General features: G+C 36.7%; 4 protein-coding genes across 5 annotated transcripts in view; 1 reads left to right on the forward strand and 3 right to left on the reverse strand.

Annotated features, from left to right (window-relative positions):
- Window positions 1-21,815, forward strand: part of LOC131693527 (sodium-dependent transporter bedraggled) — a 346,814-nt gene that overhangs the window by 261,791 nt on the left and 63,208 nt on the right. The gene's annotated exons all lie outside the window — the stretch shown is intronic.
- On the reverse strand, window positions 2,752-4,641 carry LOC131693534 (probable cytochrome P450 9f2). The gene is made up of 3 exons (XM_058981443.1): window positions 4,617-4,641; window positions 4,241-4,539; window positions 2,752-4,174 (listed from the first exon to the last, which is right to left on the reverse strand). The coding sequence occupies exons 2-3, from the start codon at window positions 4,450-4,452 to the stop codon at window positions 2,761-2,763; spliced, it is 1,626 nt and encodes a 541-aa protein (XP_058837426.1). The 5' UTR covers window positions 4,453-4,539; window positions 4,617-4,641; the 3' UTR covers window positions 2,752-2,760.
- LOC131693545 (cytochrome P450 9e2-like) lies at window positions 9,078-11,621 on the reverse strand. Its single transcript, XM_058981455.1, has 2 exons — window positions 11,167-11,621; window positions 9,078-11,105 (listed from the first exon to the last, which is right to left on the reverse strand). Exons 1-2 carry the CDS (start codon window positions 11,379-11,381, stop codon window positions 9,704-9,706), a joined length of 1,617 nt encoding a protein of 538 aa, XP_058837438.1. The 5' UTR covers window positions 11,382-11,621; the 3' UTR covers window positions 9,078-9,703.
- LOC131693549 (cytochrome P450 9e2-like) lies at window positions 18,188-20,086 on the reverse strand. Its single transcript, XM_058981459.1, has 2 exons — window positions 19,738-20,086; window positions 18,188-19,668 (listed from the first exon to the last, which is right to left on the reverse strand). Exons 1-2 carry the CDS (start codon window positions 19,947-19,949, stop codon window positions 18,282-18,284), a joined length of 1,599 nt encoding a protein of 532 aa, XP_058837442.1. The 5' UTR covers window positions 19,950-20,086; the 3' UTR covers window positions 18,188-18,281.

A 21,815-nucleotide genomic window follows, 5' to 3' on the forward strand; every position in this document is an offset into this window, starting at 1 on the left:
CTTTAAAGAAAATTTGTTTATTTTAACGATTGGAAGAACTTCATAGAAGATATATCATTCGTAGAAATGATAATTGAAAAGATATTTCATAAATATTTTGGGTATCATCCAAATATAACGAGTTGTAACTTCTAAAAAGTTTAAATAGTATTCTTTACGTGTTCAGTAAAGATATTCGCGATAGCAATTTTCAAAGCCGTCGGAACATTTCTGCTACCAAAAAAATTAATTGAAAAATCTTACTTTTAGGAGGATTAATCACTAAAACCGTAGCAGCAAATGACAGAACTTTCTATTTTTCATAAGTGTTCCGAAAACACTATCAACGTAAACTCAGCCGTTGCACTATTTGAAACAGGATACTTTTCAAAACTTGTCGCATTACTTCAAAAATACACGATATATGCTAAAGTTGTAATATAGACAGTTAACCAATTTGATCATTCAAATCTTTTTACAAAACATACCCAGCTGTTTATGATGATATTTAATAAGTTATATTAATGAATTGCCTTTTAAGGGATCACCCACAAACAACAAGCAAAAATGTTGAAGATATTAAAATGAAAACTTTGTGTCTTCAACAAAGTTGTTGGCAAAAGCTTGCTCTGCAACTTTACTGAAGACATAATCTTAATATATGAGCGTCCGAAAATAAAAGTCGCAAGGACAGAACATGCTTCGTAAAACCCGTTTCAAGTATATTAGAATATAAAAGCCGGATATAAACTTCAAGCATAAAAATCGGACTAGAGCTTTTCTTTGTAAGAATCGGATAAAAAAACCTTGAGTATAAACACCGGAAAAATATATATCCGATTCTTACAAAGTAATTTTTGTTAGTCGTCTTTTAATCTTGAACGTCATAATATACGGATGCTCTTGCGAACGATTTATTTATTTTCAACCGAATTTTATACTGGTGGTTCGTCCTTGTTGAAATTTAAGGGTGAACATGTTTTAAGCGATTCTTATGCTGAAAGTTCTCTGTCTGAGTTTTACGCTTTTTACGGGTGATACGAAACATGTTCTGTCCTTGCGACTTTTATTTTTGGTCGCTCATATGTACCTGAAAGAAAGTAGATAAATACGGCTCACTTTTAAGGAGATTAATCATTAAAATCACAACTGCATATGAAAGGATTTGAAATGTTCATAAATTTCTCCGAAGACATTATTGACCCAAATTTAACGATTTAGTCGCAATTAATAGATCGTACTACATTGGTATAAAAAAACACTATTCACCATAGCATTGCCTAGAGAACCTGGTTTTACAGTCTTAGAAAATCAATTAAAAATCTTTTTGACAAAATCCAACTGGGCAAACTGATCGAAATGGTGAGTTAAGCGAAAGCAATAATGTGAAAAAAAATCCCCGCAGAGGCAGGATTTTATCCTGCAAACCGTGGGACTCCGGCCCAATGCTCAAGCCCTTATGCTATTATCACGTCCCAGGCAGAACACATGATTATCGCATTGGCAACAGTGATTGTACCCTGCCTCCAATTCGATATCATACCTCGTCATACCCCTCTTAATAACCAAAAAAAGAATGATTCGTTTAATTCGAACAGCGGGTTCGCTCCCGTCATACTACTAACAATGGGCCAGAGTCCCAAGGGTTACAGGTTCGAATATTGTCTCTGGGGGATTTTGATCACATAATTACTTTCGCTTAACTCACCATTTCGATCTGTTTTTCCCATTGAAGGCAACCGAAAAGTCTTAAATAAGGTATTGGCACTTACGTCAAAAACCAAAAAAAAAATATTTGTTTTTGTTCAATCAAAAATTGTTTTGAAATTTCAAGAGTTAAAAATGAAATGCGCGTAATATTATTCTTCATCTAATTACCATATAGTTCTCCCAAAGGTTTCCAAATATTCTATATTTCTATTTTAAAACTCAATTTTTCTCGCAATACATGTTTTTTTATTTTGATAATTCTAATGCCATTGTTTTCCGCAGACATTTTTGTATACAAAGCAGCGTGTCCCGAAATAAAACGATTTGAAGTAAAAAACTCACAATTTCTCATTTTATTTTTCGCCCTATCCACCAAGCAAAATTTCAAAATTCGGAAAACGCCACATTGTATAGATTTTCCAATCAATGTGGCATATCTAACTCAGTTGACCCCAAGACGGCTTTTGTCATAAGATCGCTTGATAGTGGCGATATCACTAGTATTACAAGAAATATGAAATCTCCGACAACCTCATAGCGTACCCCATCAATCTCCTACGGATTAACACCGAACATAGGTTACGTCATAAAAAAGTTACATTTTACAACGCAGAATAGGTTGGCATTTCATTCATGCTATGTGGACAAATTTTCCTGAACCTGAATTGTAAACAAAACAATTGGAGAGAGAAGAAGACGTTTTTCCCACCCTACGTCACGTATAGAGGTTTTAACTTTAGGGTCTTTTATCGGGTTAGAAAAATCTCTTTGGAAAAATATCTAACCCTATGTGAGGGATTGGGAATCGAACCCAGGTGAGCTACTTAGCTCTGTCTAAAAACAGTATTCACGCTCAAAAACCGCTCTGTGACTATGAAAATCAGATTGCTACACGTTAGACAAAATAATTATGAGATGCCAGCGTTAAATTGTGCTGGATTATTTCCTTTGCTGTGGATTTATAGAAGCGTTTCACAATACAAAGGTGTGTTCTTTCGTTGATAATATTCTACAACACGTCATACTATTCTAACATTTATTTTCAAAACAATATCACTCCCGCCAAACTAGTCAAGCATCTCTGTTTTTCAGCTCAACCCAAATTCCCTTCTCCGCTTCCAGCGAAAATAAATTCTTCGCTATTCGCAAAGGAATTTGTGTCTTCTCTGTCGGCTCAAGGCCGAAATCTTTCAACAAATAGTACACAATCATCTTAACCTCCATCAGTGCCAATCGTAAGCCGATGCAATTTCTCGGTCCCACTCCGAACGGAATATACGCTCCGGTATTAATCTTAGCCCGATTCTCTCTGCTGAACCGTTCCGGATCGAATCGCTCCGGGTCGGGGAAATACTTGGCATCATTCTGAATGGAGATGGTCGGAATTAACACAGTTTGTTCTTTCTTGATGTCAAACCGGGTTCCAGCACCGTCGTCGTAGTGGTAGTCTTTCGTACAGAATCGTTCCGTTACCACGGCAGGAGGCCACTTACGAAGCGTTTCCGATACTACCATATCCAAATATTCCATCTTTTGAAGCGTTTCATAGGTTAGGGAAGCTCCATTAAGAGATTGTTCTGTTTGAAGAATTTCTGCGTACAGTCGGTTTTGAATATCAGGGTTGATAGTAAGTTCATAAGTCAGAAACGCCATACATGTGGACACGGTGTCGAATCCAGCGAAGAAAAACACGAAGCATTGCGCGATCAACTCATTCTCGGTCCACACCCGTGAGTGCGTTGATTTCCCGACGTTGGGCTCATGTACTGCTGCAAAACTAGCATCGTTTGATTCCTGATCTTCCTTCTGGTGTTGTAGCGTACCCTTTTGCACTTCCATCAGCAATTGAATCATATCGTTTCTTACAATTCCACCGGACTTTCGCTGTTCCATATTGTCCTCAATCATTTTCTTGAAATATTTTGCCAAATCAGCATTAACAAATTCCACATTTAGCTTCTCCGACAACTTTGGCACGATTTTGATCAGAAAAACTTTGATAACCAACCAAAGCGATTGACCATCAGTCAGCAGATGTTTGCCCTTTTGGTAGAAAACATTTTCCGGCTCCCGCAGCGAATCAATCTTGACGCCAAAGGCGACACTAGCGATAACATCGTTGCAGAACCGTGAAAAGATATCCTTCATCTCGTACTCCAACCTCTTACCCGATTTCGCCTCTGCCGTTAGAAATTCAATCGCAGATTTGCTGCATTCCGCGACCAGCTCGAACATGTGTCTCATCTTACTCCCGGTGAACGCCGGACTCAGCGTCGCTCGCATGTCCCGCCACTTTTGGCCACGCAACGCAAACACCGAGTTACCAAACAGACTCTCCCCGCCGATTTCTTCGTCGGTCGCTGCGTTACTCATCGACGGTGTGTGATCCACGAAGTGATCGAAATCTTTGATCGATATGCGCTTTATTATATCCGGATCGCGAACCATAAACATCGGACTCATAAGATCGAAGAATCCTATCATTCTGAGGGGAAAAAACGGTTCTTGAGAATGAAAATATGAAGCATTCTTTAATTATAAGGAAACTCACTTGGACTCCGGATAGGTGTAGTATAGAGAGTTCATGTGTGCTGTAACGTCCTTTGTACGAAACATGGTCGGCCCGGAACTACCCAGTAGGAAGGTAGGCTTTACGCACGGTATCGACGTTGATTGGAAGTATTCATACTTTTTAGCTACGTAATAGTAGAACAGCAGGATTAGAGCTCCGATAGCCCCCGCTAGGAACAGATCCACTTCCATCAGGTTGTCACTTCACAAACGTTCTTGTGTCAATTGATCCTTTCGATACATCCACGCTTATCTATCAGAATCTTGTAACGTTATCACCTGAAACATACCACGATAAGAGACATTAGCATATAAAAATGTAGACGGAATGGAACCGTAGAAAGTTTCTAGACTACCTTTTCACGTCTGCACGCACCAAACGACACTGTTGAAATAAGAGCGTCAGCGCCCTCGTCATCGCCATCTGTAGTCAAGTATGGAATCAAGGTCGAGCTGTATTTCAGATTTTGGAAAAACATACCGCAAAACAGTCTGCGCTAGCTATTTTTATCCCAATCAAAATAGTGCGGTGGTGCGGAGGAACTGCCACTGGCGAGCTGTATCAATTGAACGAAACATTCCGTAGCTGATTGAATACAGCCGTTAAGCGTTACAACTGAATTGGAGTCGAACTATGATTTTACTTGATTATGTTTTATATTTCTTACCAAATTAGTCTCCCTTTCGTTTATATGTATTGGTGATGTGCTATAATAATAAATATGATTTTCTTTTGCAGTTATGGATTTTTTAAATCTACACATCAAGTGGAGCAAGATGCTAAGCGGATCTGCAAACGTACTTGCAAACCACAAAGAAAGCTAATCATTCCATTTGATGATTGCATCGATATTATGGAAAATTGTTCTAACCATGGATTACGATAATTTATTGACGAAATTTTTTGTGAAGAATTGAAACATTTTGTTCCTGGTAGCACACCACATTGACCAGATACAAGGAAAAATATTCGTTCATATTTTCATAAAAAAATAATCACGATTTCGTGAATTGAACGATTTACGAAACTTTTGACCATGATCCTGAAATTATGAATTATAAACCTTCATTAATAAACTATTTGTGTTTTTGAAAAGCTAGTGCGTGGCAAAAATATGCATAGTGTTACATTCGTATGTTTGGTTGAGTTACTGTGCTTGTTCCCTGGACATGTTTAGTTTTCGTTATGATTCTTGTTCCCAATTTGGGGATACACTGGTTTGTATAAGGTAGCGATTCTCAACCTGGGGTCCGCGGACCCCTAGGGGGCCGTGAAGTCATTGCTGGGGGTCCGCGAAGAGGAAAATCTTTTCCGAACGGATATTGAAACTTCAAGTTTTTTTTATCGTATCAGACTGAAAATAATATATTGACAGCATATAAATCGATGTTAAGCCGTGGGGGTCCGCGATCGCCCAGGATAATTTCGAAGGGGTCCGCGATGACCCAAGGTGATTTCGAAGGGGTCCGCGGAGCAAACAAGGCTGAGAACCGCTGGTATAAGGTATATTAACCAGTCTTCCCATATGCACATCACACACAATGTTCGCTCTGGTTCTGTGCTCATATTAAACCCACACTTCGTGTACGAACTCAAACACGCTGTTTTGTACCTAAACACGTGCACATGTTCGCCTGCACAACTGAACGCCATGTACGTATACGGTGTGCGTACACATCGGTTCATGGCACCAGTTTTCTCTTTCTCACTCTCATCGTCACTAGCGCTGACTCTTTTTGCCATGTGCGAATCGTTCTCGTGTACGCACCCGGTGTACGTACACGGATGTTTGAACTAGAGTTTGCACATCGTTCGCTTGAGTTCAATGTTCGAGGCGAACTTGTACATCGAGACGAAGCATGTTTGAAGTTGAACGCGTGCACGAAATTTTGTACACAGGTACAAAACTGTCCATGTTCATGGGAATTCTGATATTAACTAAAAGAATGGTCTGTTAAACTATCTTTATGATTTCAGAAGCTTTGTAGCGATTTTCGTAATTTCTCATCACGTTACCGTAATATTTTATTCACGAGTTTCGCATCGGATTTATCTGGCATAGTAGTGTGATTTATGTTCATAATTTGATTATCTTAGTCACGATTTTCATAATTTCTGTTCACGCTGCTGTGTCTGACTCGCGGTATTCTGTATTGCGAATTGTATCACAAACACGTTTTGTGACTAATGTATTTTTAGTGCTGTTTCGTTTTCTGTCCAGACATACCATTGAACCTTTTCAAATGAATAACGATGTTCGTGTTCCTAACAGTTTTCTTATACCTCCAGCTCACATCTATTTCTAATCGCAAACAGCTAGAAATAACTATATGACATTTTACAGGTAAATTAAAATTTTGTGAAAGTTGACGTGAAATTTTCACGACCATGTGTGGAGTTGCATGAAACTAAAAATGATTAGGAGCATCTTATAAATATCACAAGCACTTAAGATAGATCATGAATCATGCACTAGGAATCATGCACCAGTCCATGAATAATAAATTGGTTATGGAATTTGCGTTTCGACTTTGTCTCATCAGAATCCGACACTAACTTATTGACAGGACTAAACTAACGCCGGATTGACGCTAGCTCCAAAAACTGAGTCACAATTTGAGCAATCAGTAATCAGTAGCGCCTGTCTCAAATGGCACGTTCCCCATGTTGATCGGAGATTTGTGCCTTGCCAAGAATCGTCTTTTCATTATTTCCTGATGGGATGGATTGGGGAAGTGGTAAGGTTAGAAATAAGGAAAATAACGATTCAGAACAATTAAAACAGAGCATTCTGAAACCCCGGAGGGATGCTGAACGATCTGCAAGTATTACAATAGCAGGAATTGAACTGCCAACCCCCGGAGGGATGTATAATTTTTATTTAAGCAGTGAGCGGATATATCGACACCCCCGATTTGATATTGAGATAACAGAACGACAACACCCCCGAAGAGATATTGTCATTCATAAATAGCAGGAATTAAACTTCCGACCCCCGGAGGGATGTAGAATTTGCATTTAAGCAGTGAGCGGATATATCGACACTCCCGATGGGATATTGAGATAACAGAACGACAACACCGCCGAAGAGATATTGTCATTCAAATACGGCTGAAACTATAGCTCTTTACCACACTGGGTTAGGAACAATAGGTACATAGGGAGTCTTTTCCAACCACTTCGCTCAGAGGATCGAAGGGTTTTTCTGTATGCTTTGCGAGCCAACTTAAATGCCTCCGACCCGTCCCTGCATCTGCGATTCCAAGCTCTTCTACGTAACTTTTTGAGTCGAACAAGTTCCTCTAGAAGCAAGCATAACTCGAAGCGGGCAAACCTCTTGGTATGCTGCTGCTATGAGTTAGCTTATTTTATCCACGACCTCATCCAAGTCACTTGGAAATTCAATCGTCGGAAGATACCCATGAAATCTAGTCGCCAAGCCCTCTTCGTAGAGGTCCCAGTTCGTAGATTTGGAATTACGATATGTGGCGATATCTAGTGAGACGTTTAAATGATCAAAAATGATGTACTTATGATCAGATAACGACGGTTTGAGCTCGTTTAGTACGAGCCAGTTTGCCAACTCATGCGTAATACCGTCAGAGCAGAGAGTTACGTCTAACACCTCTTGTCTACCAGCTCGTGCAAATGTTGGGCGGTTTCCTGCATTAAGAATGTGCAGATTTGTACTACCTAAGTGTTCCATTAATTCGGTGCCTCTCAAATTGATATCTGAGCTACCCCAAATTATGTAGTGGGCATTTGCATCACTGCCGATTATGAGGGGAAACCCATTTCTAACACAGTATGATGCAACCCTTTTGAAATCACCAGAAGGTGATGGTTCATTATGCGGCAAATATTTCGGATATATGTTATGAGTTTTTATCACTAGGGCATCTGACAACATGCTTCAGTAGCCATTTCTAAAACACGAGCAGACTGAATTGGACTTGCGCCTACTGAAAGGCGGATGTTAGTTGGCTGTTTTAATGGGCGAGGAAAGTTTTTATTCGTTTTCAAAAATTTGCGAAGCTAATCTATAGCGATTCTTGGTATTCAACTCAAAACATTTTATTGTTATCACAGGTTTGCACGCATTAGTATTTTACATGAATCAAATTCCTTAGGGTATATTCAGTAGCATAGTGATTAATAAAGAAGTTTATAAGAAGAATTGCAGCAAAAACAGTCACATCTCTACAAGAGCGTTTTGATTTGCTAGTTTAAACAATTTGGTTTCGAATTTTAAAACTGGTGTATGCTGCCGTTCTCTTTGTTTTCAGTTTGAACGACGTTTAGAACTGTATATATTGAATATATAGAAAGAATATTAAGCACATACGCTCAGGTTTGATATTTACCGTGCCAGCACAGATATCGCGAGTTGTGAGGACGGTTATAAGACATGCGTCAATAGCACTATTCGCAAGTATACAAGCACGAGGCATTTCGCTTGGATTTGGCATTCCATTTTTGTTGAAAGCTACGAAAACGGGGATAAGTAACTTTCCAACATAGAAGTTTCCTTTATGGAAATACAGTTCTTGAACCAAAGCTGTAGAAGCTTTTCCTTCCGTTCCCAGAAGTTCTGCATTCGAACGTGGCTGGCAAATTACGGAGTAGCAACCACGGGCGATCTCTTATGCTTTTACTTGTACTTTTAGGAGGCTGTACACTTTTGAGTGAAGCCAGTTTAACTTCTAGAATTTTTTGTAGGTAGTTTTGCAGTTTTTTTATATCCGCTGGTGTATACTTCCACAGACTTTCTCAATAAACTCTCATACATAATAAAAAAGCTACTTTTCGTAGCTTAAATATTATTTTATTTTATTTCATGAATATTGTAACAAAGGAATATAATACGGCGAACAAATATTAATACTAATACTTCTCTTGCATACCCACCTAAATAGGTATGTTTGCCTACTTTGCATGAAAACTAGATTTGGCTTCAGTATCGGTGCGTTTATATAAAAAATGTAAAAAAATACTTATACTATGCCATAAAGATCCGCAAGAAAATGTCCTTTGTAACTCGCTAGTCCAATTATAATAATCTTTCAATCAATTAAAGTTAGTCCTCCGATATTAGAAATGGCAGTAACTTTACAAACAATACCCTACGGCTTTTGCTGATTAGTTGATTTTTAAAAGTCGTAATCTTATCTAATCTACCAAATTGTAATCTACCAACGCCAAGACACTGAACGAAAAAGTCTGCTTCAAAATAAATTTATACTAAGCGAAGAAATGTTAAGGTATATTTGATTTTTTGTACGCGTGATGGGAGACATGATAGCTGGTCTATTATTCGTGTTTCCTTATAAAATCGTAACTGGAATTAGATTTAGATTTAGATTAAACATCGTTCACATTCAAAACCCTCATCATATTATTTAAACGATTAAAAAAGTTTTACTGAAAACTATGCTAGTCTCATTATCTATCACTTTTTCGTAATTTCAATGCCACCGCCACCTCTCGCTTGCTGGTCACAGAAATCGTCCCACACAGCAACTTCATCGGTACCGGTGTTTTATCTGTTCGTTCGAAGCTGAAATGCTGCAGCATATGGAACAGAATGGCCTTCACTTCCATAAGTGCGAATCTAGATCCGATACAGTTTCTCGGACCGACACCAAATGGTAGATAGGCTCCCATATTGATACTGGCCTTGTTCTCATCACTAAATCGTTCCGGATCGAACCGCTCAGGTTCGGGGAAATATTTGGGATCTCTATGAAGACCGTATATCGGTATAAAAATACCGGCTCCTTTTTCGATCGTACAATGAATCTGCCCATCATCCAATCGATAGTCGCTAATGCACAGTCTATCAATTATCGGAATTGGTGGCCACAAACGGAGGCTCTCCGACACGCACATATCCATGTACTTCATTTTCTGCAAGGTCTCATAACGGAGTGGTGTACCATCAAGTTGTTCGACAGTTTCCAACACCTCTTCGTAGAGACGTTGCTGAACATCTGGATTGACTGTAAGTTCATAAACTAGGAACGTTAGGCAAGTAGAAACAGTTTCGAAGCCGGCCAATAAAAATATCGAACACTGAGCTACCATGTCCAAGTCCGTCATCTTAAAGCTTGCCTGAACTTGACCGACCTCAGACTCCCGCACGGTCGCAAATCCATCGTTTTGCTCAGCCTCTTGGTGGTCTTTCAAAACACCTTTCCGAGCTTCCATCAGCAAATGTATCATGTCTGGTCGAACAATATTGTTTGCTTTCCTGCTTTTCACAGCATTCACGATCAACTCTGTCACATAGTCCAACTGTTCCCTATCCACAACCTCCACTCCCAATGCATCCGATATTTTGGGAAATAACATGATGAAAAGCATACGCAACAATACACTCAACCGCTGAAATTGCGTCAACTTTTTAGCGTTAGTGTAAAAATCGTTGTTCGGCTCTTTCATCGAATCCACCGATATCCCGAAAGCACACGTACCAATGACATCGTTGGAAAATCGGGAAAAAATATCCTTCATGTCGTACACTTCAAACCCGCCCGAGTCCGTCAGCTGTTTCCGATAGTGTCGAGTCATGTTCTCGCAACACTCCAACACCAACTCAAACATCAACCGCATTTTGCTTCCGGTGAACGCCGGACTCAGGGTGGTTCTCATGTTCCGCCACTTTTCGCCAGCCAATGAAAACAACGTCCTATGCAGTATAGTTCGGGGATTCTTGGCGTTCGGATTCCAGAACGTCGGTCGTCGATCCGTGAAGTGATCGAAATTTTTAACTGCCACCGTTTTAATCAGCTCCGGATCCAGCAGCGCAAACACTCGGCCCTGGTTATCGGACAATCCTACAATCCTGCGAAGATAATAAAACAAAATTTTATTATCGCTTCCGGTGCTAATGTATTTGAACATACCTGTCAGCGACGTTTCCATCGTAGATTATTTTGGAGTAATCCGACCATGAGCATTTCTTAAAAAGGAACGACAAAAAAAGCGGTGAGAACAGTCCCGAGGGTATGGACGGAATCAAACGCTTCTGAAAGTAGTCATCTTTTTTTCTGCTCAGCAAGTAGCAGCATATCACCAACAAAACCGTCAGCGGTATCAAATAAACCAAGTCCAGTTCCATACTTGCACTTTGCGGCCTCGCATGTGCTAACCAGCGTGCGAGGTGTTTCGAATACTGACGCAATTTGGCCGTTCAGTTGTTATTTATGTATTAACTTGATGCTTGATCTGGTGGTGAAGAAGGTAAGCCGTCCGTATGTTCGAGCACCGACCAAGAAGTATCCACAGTTGCAGTGGGATAGTATGGCACTGGCCCTGTGATTATTCTGTACGCTGTAAATCGGCTGCGAATTTTATCGAAAAGGAAGGTTAAGTACCGAAACAAATTGTAGTACCAAGGCATTGCAGTTTAATGATGAAACATCACCACGACTTAGATAATCGGAAGAGAGAAACAAGGTGTAAAGCCAAAAATTGAACCGCTATCCGCTATCGAACAAAGTAGCCAAACATAACTGATTATTCGATTGACAATTGAAGTATTGCAACCAATTGTCGTTTAGAGCAACGTTTTTGAGAAAATCTCGCATTTTTGTGGCCGATTTAGCTAAAAACGATGGTTTCGTGGGTGAAAATCGAGTACAAAAATTCCACTATAACTTGCGCCAGCGGAATTTCCCAGATGAATGCTTTTTGTTATCTTTCGAATCAATCCAACATACGTAAAAGGTACTCTCCCCTAGGTTGACGGATTTGACTGTTGCACAAAAATCCTTAATGATTAATTCATCCTGAAAGCACTCGTTACACGCTAGGATAGGCCTAGTTCTATAATAGGTTATTCAAAAATACGGGACATCATGTTTTTATTCGATACACAGCCACAATCAAAACAAACTTTTTGCATCCAGCACACAGGAAGGAGTCAACAGTGTGACCAAACTAAAAACATAAGCTTGAAAATATATTGTCATACAATCTCAGCTACAACTAATCAATTATTTCAAGCTATTCGACTAATTACTGATTGCAGAGATGTTATTTTCATCTGCTTAAAAATTCGGCTCGGGATATTGCTATGTTTGATGTGAAACTAGTCATTACCAGCTCTTAGCCTTCTCATGATTATTTCCTAGAAGGACAATACTGGGCATTCTTCTTCTAACGACTGATGAGGTTCTTTCACGCACGTTTACGTACGTTTGTTTTGATTGGCGAAAAAAGTAGAATGGTTTGTTTTGCTAATCATGCGTTGGCGTCCATAATCTAGTTAGAATCGACGCAAATGACATATAAGGCATTGCGTTTCAACCAGATTGTTTTTCGATGAGATGAAATTTGGCACGCTCAGGAGGCGACAATTGGATCGTTGAGGTATAAATAGATGCACAGAATAGAACATTGATTCTCATTTATGTTTAAAATAGAGACATTTCTACTAAATAAGCATTACTCAGATGTTTAAGAAACAGTGCGTTGATACTCTATTCTGAGAAAGATTACAGATAATATAGTTTCATTGTTGTTCAAAAAATAGTGCGGCCCTCCCATTAACAGTGTCAAAACAGGATCACTTCTCTAATTAAGGTCCATCAATAAAGTAGAGACACCAGATAATCTTAAACAGCGCCGTCAAGAAAAGAAAAGCGAAAACGAAAAGGTGGAAAGAAAAAAAAATAACGAAAACCCTAGAAAGTACATTGTATGTTAATTGGCCATTTTCCAAATAATGAAATTTCCACAAACATTTCAGAGCTTTTTGAGGCAATGGTTCTCAAATTCGTACAATTCGATTTATTAATTTATGTTATTCAAATAACTTTTTTTAAATCTCATTCCATAGGGTAAGGTGGGGCAAATCCGACCTAGTAAATGGTTTTGGCTGTAAAATGCTCATTTTACATCGGATCAAGTCGTTCTATATACCAAATTAAAGGTTAGACTCCTGGACAACTTTCTGTATAGAGCATTTTATTTGGATGTTGGAAATATCTTGAGATACAAGCGCTTTACAAAAATGTTCATTTTTGCTGTTTTCAAAAATGGTGGGGTAAACCCGACCCCCTATGGTTTTGGTTGATTTAGTGCAGATATTACTCAAATTTTATGGTTTTTCAATGATAAATCAATTAATGTTGTGTTATCAATCTTGGAATGCTAAAATCACGAGCAGTAGCACGTAATGATATTCCCATGTGCATCGGAGCAATTGCTCGACGAATACTATAATCATCACGTTTTTGTGTCTTTCGTTCGTAATTATGAACCATTTTACATAAAAATAATAAATAATAACAATAAAAATATATTTCAATTTGATAAATAAAAATTTTCTTAGCAAAAAAGCGGTCGGATTGACCCCACTATTTAGAGGTCGGATTTGCCCCACCGCGTCATTTTTCATTACGATGCAATTAAAAAAAATATGAAAAAGGTTGAACTAAATTCATCTATGCATTTTGTAGGACTTAAATCAAAGAATTTAAATCCACTTACATTTATTATGCAATCACTTTAACAATCAGAAATATGCTGTAGTCAATGATACACAAAAGTCAAATCAAAAGTTGTAAAAACACACTTTTTGTCGTATGAGCATCTCAATGTAGACTAATAAAATGCTGTCATACCACCATTATGATTATTTTAGATGCTCTACACGACAATATTGATATTAGTTCACGTAGTACTTCTGATTTTCGATAACAGAGGGAGGTCGGGTTTACCCAGCGGTCGGATTTGCCCCACCTTACCCTATACTTATTTTTGTTCCGTTTATTCATTTCGATCATCATGGATGCTATTCATCTTATTTATTTAATTAATTTTGAATATTTGACTAATTTTAAACATGTGATCATTGAATTTTAATAATTTGTTTCATTCATTCAGCATTCTTTTGATCATTCTGTTCATTTGAGCTCACTCTATCTTTTCAATTTATTTATTTCGTGCATTTTATTCATATCATTCATTTAACTTATTTTTTCAGTGTTTTCATTTTATGCATTCTATTATTTTTGTCCAGTTGATACATTTTATTCAATTTCTCCATTTTAATAATCTAGCTAATTTTTTCAGTCATTAATTTTATTCATTTTATCCAAATTATTAAACTGACTCAATTTAATTTGTTATTTATAACTTTAAGCATTGTTTATTTTCCATTTTACTCATATTCATTTTACTTTGCCTATTTTCTTCTTTTTTCAATTCATTTTATCAATTCTCTTCGTCTTGTTCATTTGATTCGTTTTTTTATTTAATTTATTTTATCTATTTCGTTTATTTTTTCCTTTCATTCATTTGATTTCATTTGATTCATTTGATTCATTTGATTCATTTTATCCATTTGATTCATTTGATCTCATTTAATTCATTTGATTCATTTGATTCCTTTGATTCCTTTGATTAATTTGATTCATTTGATTCATTTGATTCATTTGATTCATTTGATTCATTTGATTCATTTGATTCATTTGATTCATTTGATTCATTTGATTCATTTGATTCATTTGATTCATTTGATTCATTTGATTCATTTGATTCATTTGATTCATTTGATTCATTTGATTCATTTGATTCATTTGATTCATTTGATTCATTTGATTCATTTGATTCATTTGATTCATTTGATTCATTCGATTCATTCGATTCATTTGATTCATTTGATTCATTTGATTCATTTGATTTATTTGATTCATTTGATTCATTTGATTCATTTGATTCATTTGATTCATTTGATTCATTTGATTCATTTGATTCATTTGATTCATTTGATTCATTTGATTCATTTGATTCATTTGATTCATTTGATTCATTTGATTCATTTGATTCATTCGATTCATTTGATTCATTTGATTCATTTGAATCATTTGATTCATTTGATTCATTTGATTCATTTGATTCATTTGATTCATTTGATTCATTTGATTCATTTGATTCATTTGATTCATTTGATTCATTTGATTCATTTGATTAATTTTATTAATTTTTTATTTATTTATTTATTCATTTATTTATTTATTTATTTATTTATTGATTTATTCATGTTATTCATTTTATTCGTTTTATTCATTTTATTCATTTTATCCATTTCATTCATTTTGTTCATTTTATTCATTTTATTTATTTTATTTATTTTGCTTATTTTATTTATTTTATTTTTTTATTCATTTAGTTCATGTTATCAAACAACCACAGAAACGGCAAAAAACGAAAAATTTTGCTCAGAATTGTTAAAGTCAACTTTTAGTCCGCCTCATTTTCAGTGTTTTTATTTTATGCATTCTATTATTTTTTCCAGTTGATACATTTTATCAGTTTCTCCATTTTAATAATCTAGCTAATTTTTTCAGTCATTAATTTTATTCATTTTATCCAAATTATTAAATTGACTCAATTTAATTTGTTATTTATAACTTTAAGCATTGTTTATTTTCCATTTTAGTCATATTCATTTTACTTTGCCTATTTTCTTCTTTTTTCAATTCATTTTATTAATTCTCTTCGTCTTGTTCATTTGATTCGTTTTTTTATTTAATTTATTTTATCCATTTCGTTTATTTTTTCCTTTCATTCATTTGATTCATTTGATTTCATTTAATTAATTTGATTCATTTGATTCTTTTCTTCATTTTATTCATTTTATTAATGTTATTCATTCTATTCGTTTTATTCATTTTTTCTTTTTATTTATTTTATCCATTTCATTTATTTTGTTCATTTTATTCATTTTATTTATTTTATTTATTTTGTTTATTTTATTTATTTTATGCGTTTTATGTATTTTATTTATTTTATTTATTTTATTCATTTAATTCATTTTATCAAACAACCACAGAAACGGTAAAAAACGAAAAAATTTGCTCAGAACTGTTAGTCAACTTTTAGTCCGCCTTATTGGAATCGCATTTTTATCTTTTTTTATTTCAATTATAGAGGTTTTAACCTTAAGGTCATTCGCCTCCTCGGGTTAGAAAAATCTCTTATGAAAAAAATTCTAACCCTATGTTCGGGATCGGAAGTCGAACCCAGGTGCGCTGCGTACAAGGCAATCGATTTATCAACTACGCTACGCCCACTCCTACATCGTCATTTTTATTTCTTTTTGATTTTGATACATATTAAACAAAAAATGAAGGGGAATAGCCTGAACGGATCTTGAGATATTCATGTTATCAAAGACATGACTTCGAGAAAAACGCATGTAAAGTTTTGTTGACGATTGCTTGCAAATTGAAATCGGTTCAGTTCAATGTTTTTTGTCTTCATGAATAATAGTTTGAAAAATGAATAAATTTATTTATTTTTATTTATTTATTTATTTATTTATTTATTTATTTATTTATTTATTTATTTATTTATTTATTTATTTATTTATTTATTTATTTATTTATTTATTTATTTATTAATTTATTAATTTATTTATTTATTTATTTATTTTTTTCATTTATTTATTATTTGTTCTGTTTTGTGTTATACACATTACCTCACCAGTCAATCGTGATGTACTTTGCAATGCCAAGAAAACGTGTCAAATACACTATTCGTCGTCGGTTTATCGTTGCAAGTCGCCTTCAACTTCCACCTTAAATACTGTACATTATTTGTCTGGTATGTTGTAATTTTGGTATTGTTTTTGTTCCTAGGTCTAGTGAAGTCAACTGAGTTACATACCTTTAACTGAAATGCGATATCTTTTCTTCAAAGTATAGAGTTGAATCTAAATAAAAACCAAATACTATTATCATGTTGAATACATTTTCATGAGTTGGCACTGCTCATTTTTATACCATTTGCAATAGGTACAATATCTCCACAGCCAATGCGCCGATTGATATGGTCTGTGAAAGTAAAATATCTCAAATAACTAACTCGTATGACTTCTGGAACCCTGCGTAAATTTTTCCATTTACTATGGGTTAATTTATTTCGTCACAGGTGCAGATCGCTTGCCAGACAAGGAATATTCCTCACAATTTTCGACAACTTTTTCTTTCGTGCATTCTCAGGACCGTCTAACCAAGATGTGACAACTTGGTATACCTGTTCCGGCATTTGTCTGGTGACGGTTTCGATGCAGATCTCATCGTGCATCATATTGTAGATCGGTTTTGTTAGCCACTCATTCAAAACGTATTCAAAACTGCAAAACATGCTAGAAAAAGATTCAAATTTGCTGTACACGGGTGAAAGGTCAATCTTCCAACCCGTTACCTGGTCTCCACATTTTCTTATTTTTGTTATACCTTCTCTTATTTTTGAATACTTCATTTTTCTGTGTCCATAGCTATGCCTGATTATATTTCAGCGATTAGTGTGACTGTAAAAATACAGTTTTACCGGTGTCTTAGCATAATAATTGTTCTTTTTAGGACCAAAAAATCATCCGGAGAGAGAGCTTAAACCATACCAAAACTTTCACATAATCTGGCAGTTTGAGTATCGTAGATGCGCACCGTGGTCTGCGCATAGGAGGTGTCATGTTTAAGGGTCACGAAGGAAGGAATAGAGCAGTTAAACCGCTTTCTTACCACCCTGACAACGTTGGCAATGCCGGGTATTAAAAATTTCTCCGAGATTCGCGTTCAATGGAAACATCTTAAGCGTCCGAATCTGCGTATAGCGAGGACTACTTCAGCGTATGACGACGTAAACCGGCAGCTTGCTCTATTAGGTGTAGTCGAAATCAAATCGGGTAGTCGTACCTCAACTGCATCATCGTTCATATACACGAGGATAGTAATCTTAACCTTTCGATAGTTTCGATAGATTCGGTTGCGAATGAAACCACTCTCCTGTTTGAAAAGTGGCATTTTTAATGTCTCTATTGTCATGGTTTGTAGATAAGCCTTTGAGATGATCATCCAGGGAGAAATTCTTCAGAACTAGCCGCTAAACAACTTATCTACATGCGTACTGGCTTTTTATTCATTTTTGATATCCTACATAGTAGCGAAAAAGCGAAGAATCGGATTCAACCTATTCCCCCTTGACCCTGTGTTGCAGCGGGCTAGGTCTACGCTCTTAACCTAAGCTTCAAATGCGCTGAAATCGATGGAAGCAGTCCTTTCCCGACTTTGAGTGGTACCTGAGTTTGCTCTGTTCGCTCAATGCTGAAATTCAGCAACAACTGATACATGATTGCTTTCATTTCCATCAGCGCAAACCTCGAACCGATACAGTTACGTGGTCCAATTCCGAAAGGTAAATATGTGGACATATTAATGTTCACTCGATTCGTGTCGTTAAACCGCTCCGGATCGAATTGCTCTGGGTTTGGATAGTATTTCGGATCATGATGAATGCCGTATATCGGGAACCAAACGCAGGTGCCTTTGTCGATCGTAAACCTAAGACCCTGGCCATCATCCAGATGATAGTCTTTAACACACAAACGATCCGTCATCGGATTTGCTATTAGTCGTAGAGTCTCTGATACAACCATATCCATGTATTTCATCGCCTGTAGAGTGTCGTATGATAGTACCTTCCCTTTCAATTGCTCGTTCGTTGCTAGAATCTCCTCGTACAATTTCTGTTGAACTTCAGGACTCATCGCGAGTTGGTATGCCATGAACACCATTGCCGTAGATATGGCCTCGAACCCCGCAAAAAAGAATATCATGCACTGTGCTGTAAATTCCGCATCCGTCAGGGTTTTGGTGACAGATACTTGCCCAACATTTGATTCTTCCACCGTGGCAAATCCTTCAACTGTTTTAACCTTTTCCTGTTGATACTTCAGATCACCTTTCTTGGCCAACATCAATAGATGGATCATGTCCGGTCGAACAATGCCATGAGTTTCTCGATTTTTCACTGTTTCTTTGATAATATTCGTAAAGTATCGTATTTGCTTTCTATCAATGACATCGATTCCTAAATTCTGCATTAATTCTGGGAACCACGAATATGCCAGCATTCGAAGCATAACCGACGTTCTGAAAAAATTCAGTATAGCCTTACCCATCACAAAAAATTCGTTCCCGGTGTCCTTCACTGATTCCACCTCTATCCCGAAAGCACAAGTTGCAATAATGTCGGTTGCAATCCTTGAGAACAAATCCTTCATTTCGTATTCACGGTAACCTTTCCCACTATCGACCTCCGTTCGCAGAATCTTAACCATCTGGTCACTATAATCTGTCATCAGACCAAACATTGCCCGCATTTTACTCCCAGTAAACGCCGGACTAAGAGTAGCTCTCATATCACGCCACTTTTGGCCGTTTAGCATAGCCACGGCTTTATTGAAAAGCACGTTCGGATTGTCACTGCTGCTAGTACCGAAAATCGGCCGCCGATCGACAAAGTGGTCAAAATCCTTCACCGCAATCTGTTTAATAAGTTCCGGATCCCGGATAACGAATACCGGAGAGTTGGTGTCGAACAGACCGAATACTCTGGAAGAAAAACAGTAGTAGCATTGTAATAGTTTAATTGTCAGTACTAGCAGCAGGCTCCTTGCTTACTTAACACTCGCAAATTGGTCGTAGACCCGCTTGACGAAATCGATATAGGTGCACTTCTTCATAATCAGATCAGCAGTACTGCCGAACACAGGCCACGCAGCCAACGACGGTATTGGTTTCTCACGAAAGTAATCATGGTTCTTGGTAAGCCGACGGTAGATTATCCCCAAAATCGCGACTATTAGCGTTAAGTAGATAACGTTCACCTCCATCGTGCGTCTTCGACGGTGGACGCACTCGGTCTGAAGTTGATATCCAACACGATCGATACACTCACCCTAATATTACGTTTTGATATATGAAAAAGCAACAACAACGGACTACGAGCATAATTTACCGGAATGCGAAATGTATTGGGATCCATAAAAAAACAACGAACTGAACGAGGTCCATAATAAACGAGTATCTACCGAGTTCTTGCAACGCAGAAAAAATAAATATCTAATAATTGAACTGTCAACAAAACAGGATTACCAAATTGGCATTGATGTTGTTCACATTTTCTTCAGTTTCAATTCAGCTTGACCTTTAGGTCGTTCGGTAATTTAGTGTCGAAAATAAAACTCAATTGGAGCAGTAGAGATATAGCGGTTTGCTGTCTGTATCATATACCAACAAAGTTTTGTCGTTGAACAAATATAATAGTGTAGGATAATTTTGCCTGTCAATCTGGGATCTTGATTGTATTTAGGGATTGTTTACATTGTTTATCATTTGCTAATCCGTCTGATAAAGCACGAACAAACTGGTATTGTTGAAGCGACGAAAAAAATTTAGTTGAGGAATGTGGCTGTTCGCACTGGATTAGTGGCGTCTACAACGATAACGCAAAACTCGACTGGTTTCCAAATCCGAGTACTTTGACAATATTTTACTATATTTCATACTAGCTAAGATACCCGGCGTTGCCCGTGAATGTTCCATGCAATTTTAGTGATAACTCATTCCAGACAATATTTTAAAAGTTTCAAAGTTACCGCACGATCGTCTTTTCTGTACGCGCATAAAATTCAAAATGAGCTTTTATTAATTATTTGATGCCAATCGAGCTGACATTTCCTTAGGCTAAGTGAACTAATTTCATTGTTTGTTTAGTGTTCATTTGACCAACTATAAAACTAATCCACTGAGTATTTAATACGCGTGAGAAATACGCAGGGTCTAGTCTGAGTGAACTTTTGAATTATGTATGAGAGTTGAGAATTGAATATTCGCAAGAAGAATTCAAAAGCAGTTACCAATTTTTAGCACGAAGAACAAATGTTTTACTATATTCATTGGTTTAGTTTTTGTCCATTAAATCATCAATAAATTATAAGTATTAATTTTTCATATTGCATATGCTTTGGAGTAGAATATGCACTATATTACTGTCACGTTAACCATATCTCTTCATGAGCATAAAAATATTGTAGCTAGATTATTGACGCAAAAGGTGACAAGTTAGTTTCTTTTCGTTCTTATTGTTTTCATTCTTGTTCTAGTAATTAGCCTAAAAAACCGCGAACATGTCATCGGTTGTACATACATACAAAGTTAGTCATTTGGGGTAATTCGGCAGGGCTTGATTTATACCTTTTAAAACGTGCCTTAGATAGCATAACAACGCGCGCGAATACTTATAACATAAGAATCAATCGTCCGCGTCGAAAGAGGCCAATACATAGATGTCATTAATAATAATACCAAAATTGATACCCGATAAATAATGCGTGTATTACAAAACCTTCAATTACATAGATGTATCGACAAATATCTCGAGACACTAGAAGTAATCGCTTTTCATTATGTTGTATTGTTTTTGGAAAGTCGTGTTTCGCCGATAAAAGGGAGTAAGGAATAATAAAATCGTTCACCTGCCGTTTGATTCAATTAAACAAAAGGAACACTGTCAACTGTCGGCTATCAGGTGCTGAAGCTGTTTTTTTTAATTTCAAAATTAATTCAATAAACGATAAATCTATCATAAATTCTTGGCAGCTAACTGCCCAGAGCAATAAATATATGGTAATACTACTGAGAGTTGCATAGATTGTATCCCTTATCAAGGTGAATCCAGATTTGTGTAACTCTTTATC

The sequence above is a fragment of the Topomyia yanbarensis genome, chromosome 3, assembly GCF_030247195.1.
Source record: "Topomyia yanbarensis strain Yona2022 chromosome 3, ASM3024719v1, whole genome shotgun sequence".
Lineage (NCBI taxonomy): Eukaryota > Metazoa > Arthropoda > Insecta > Diptera > Culicidae > Topomyia > Topomyia yanbarensis.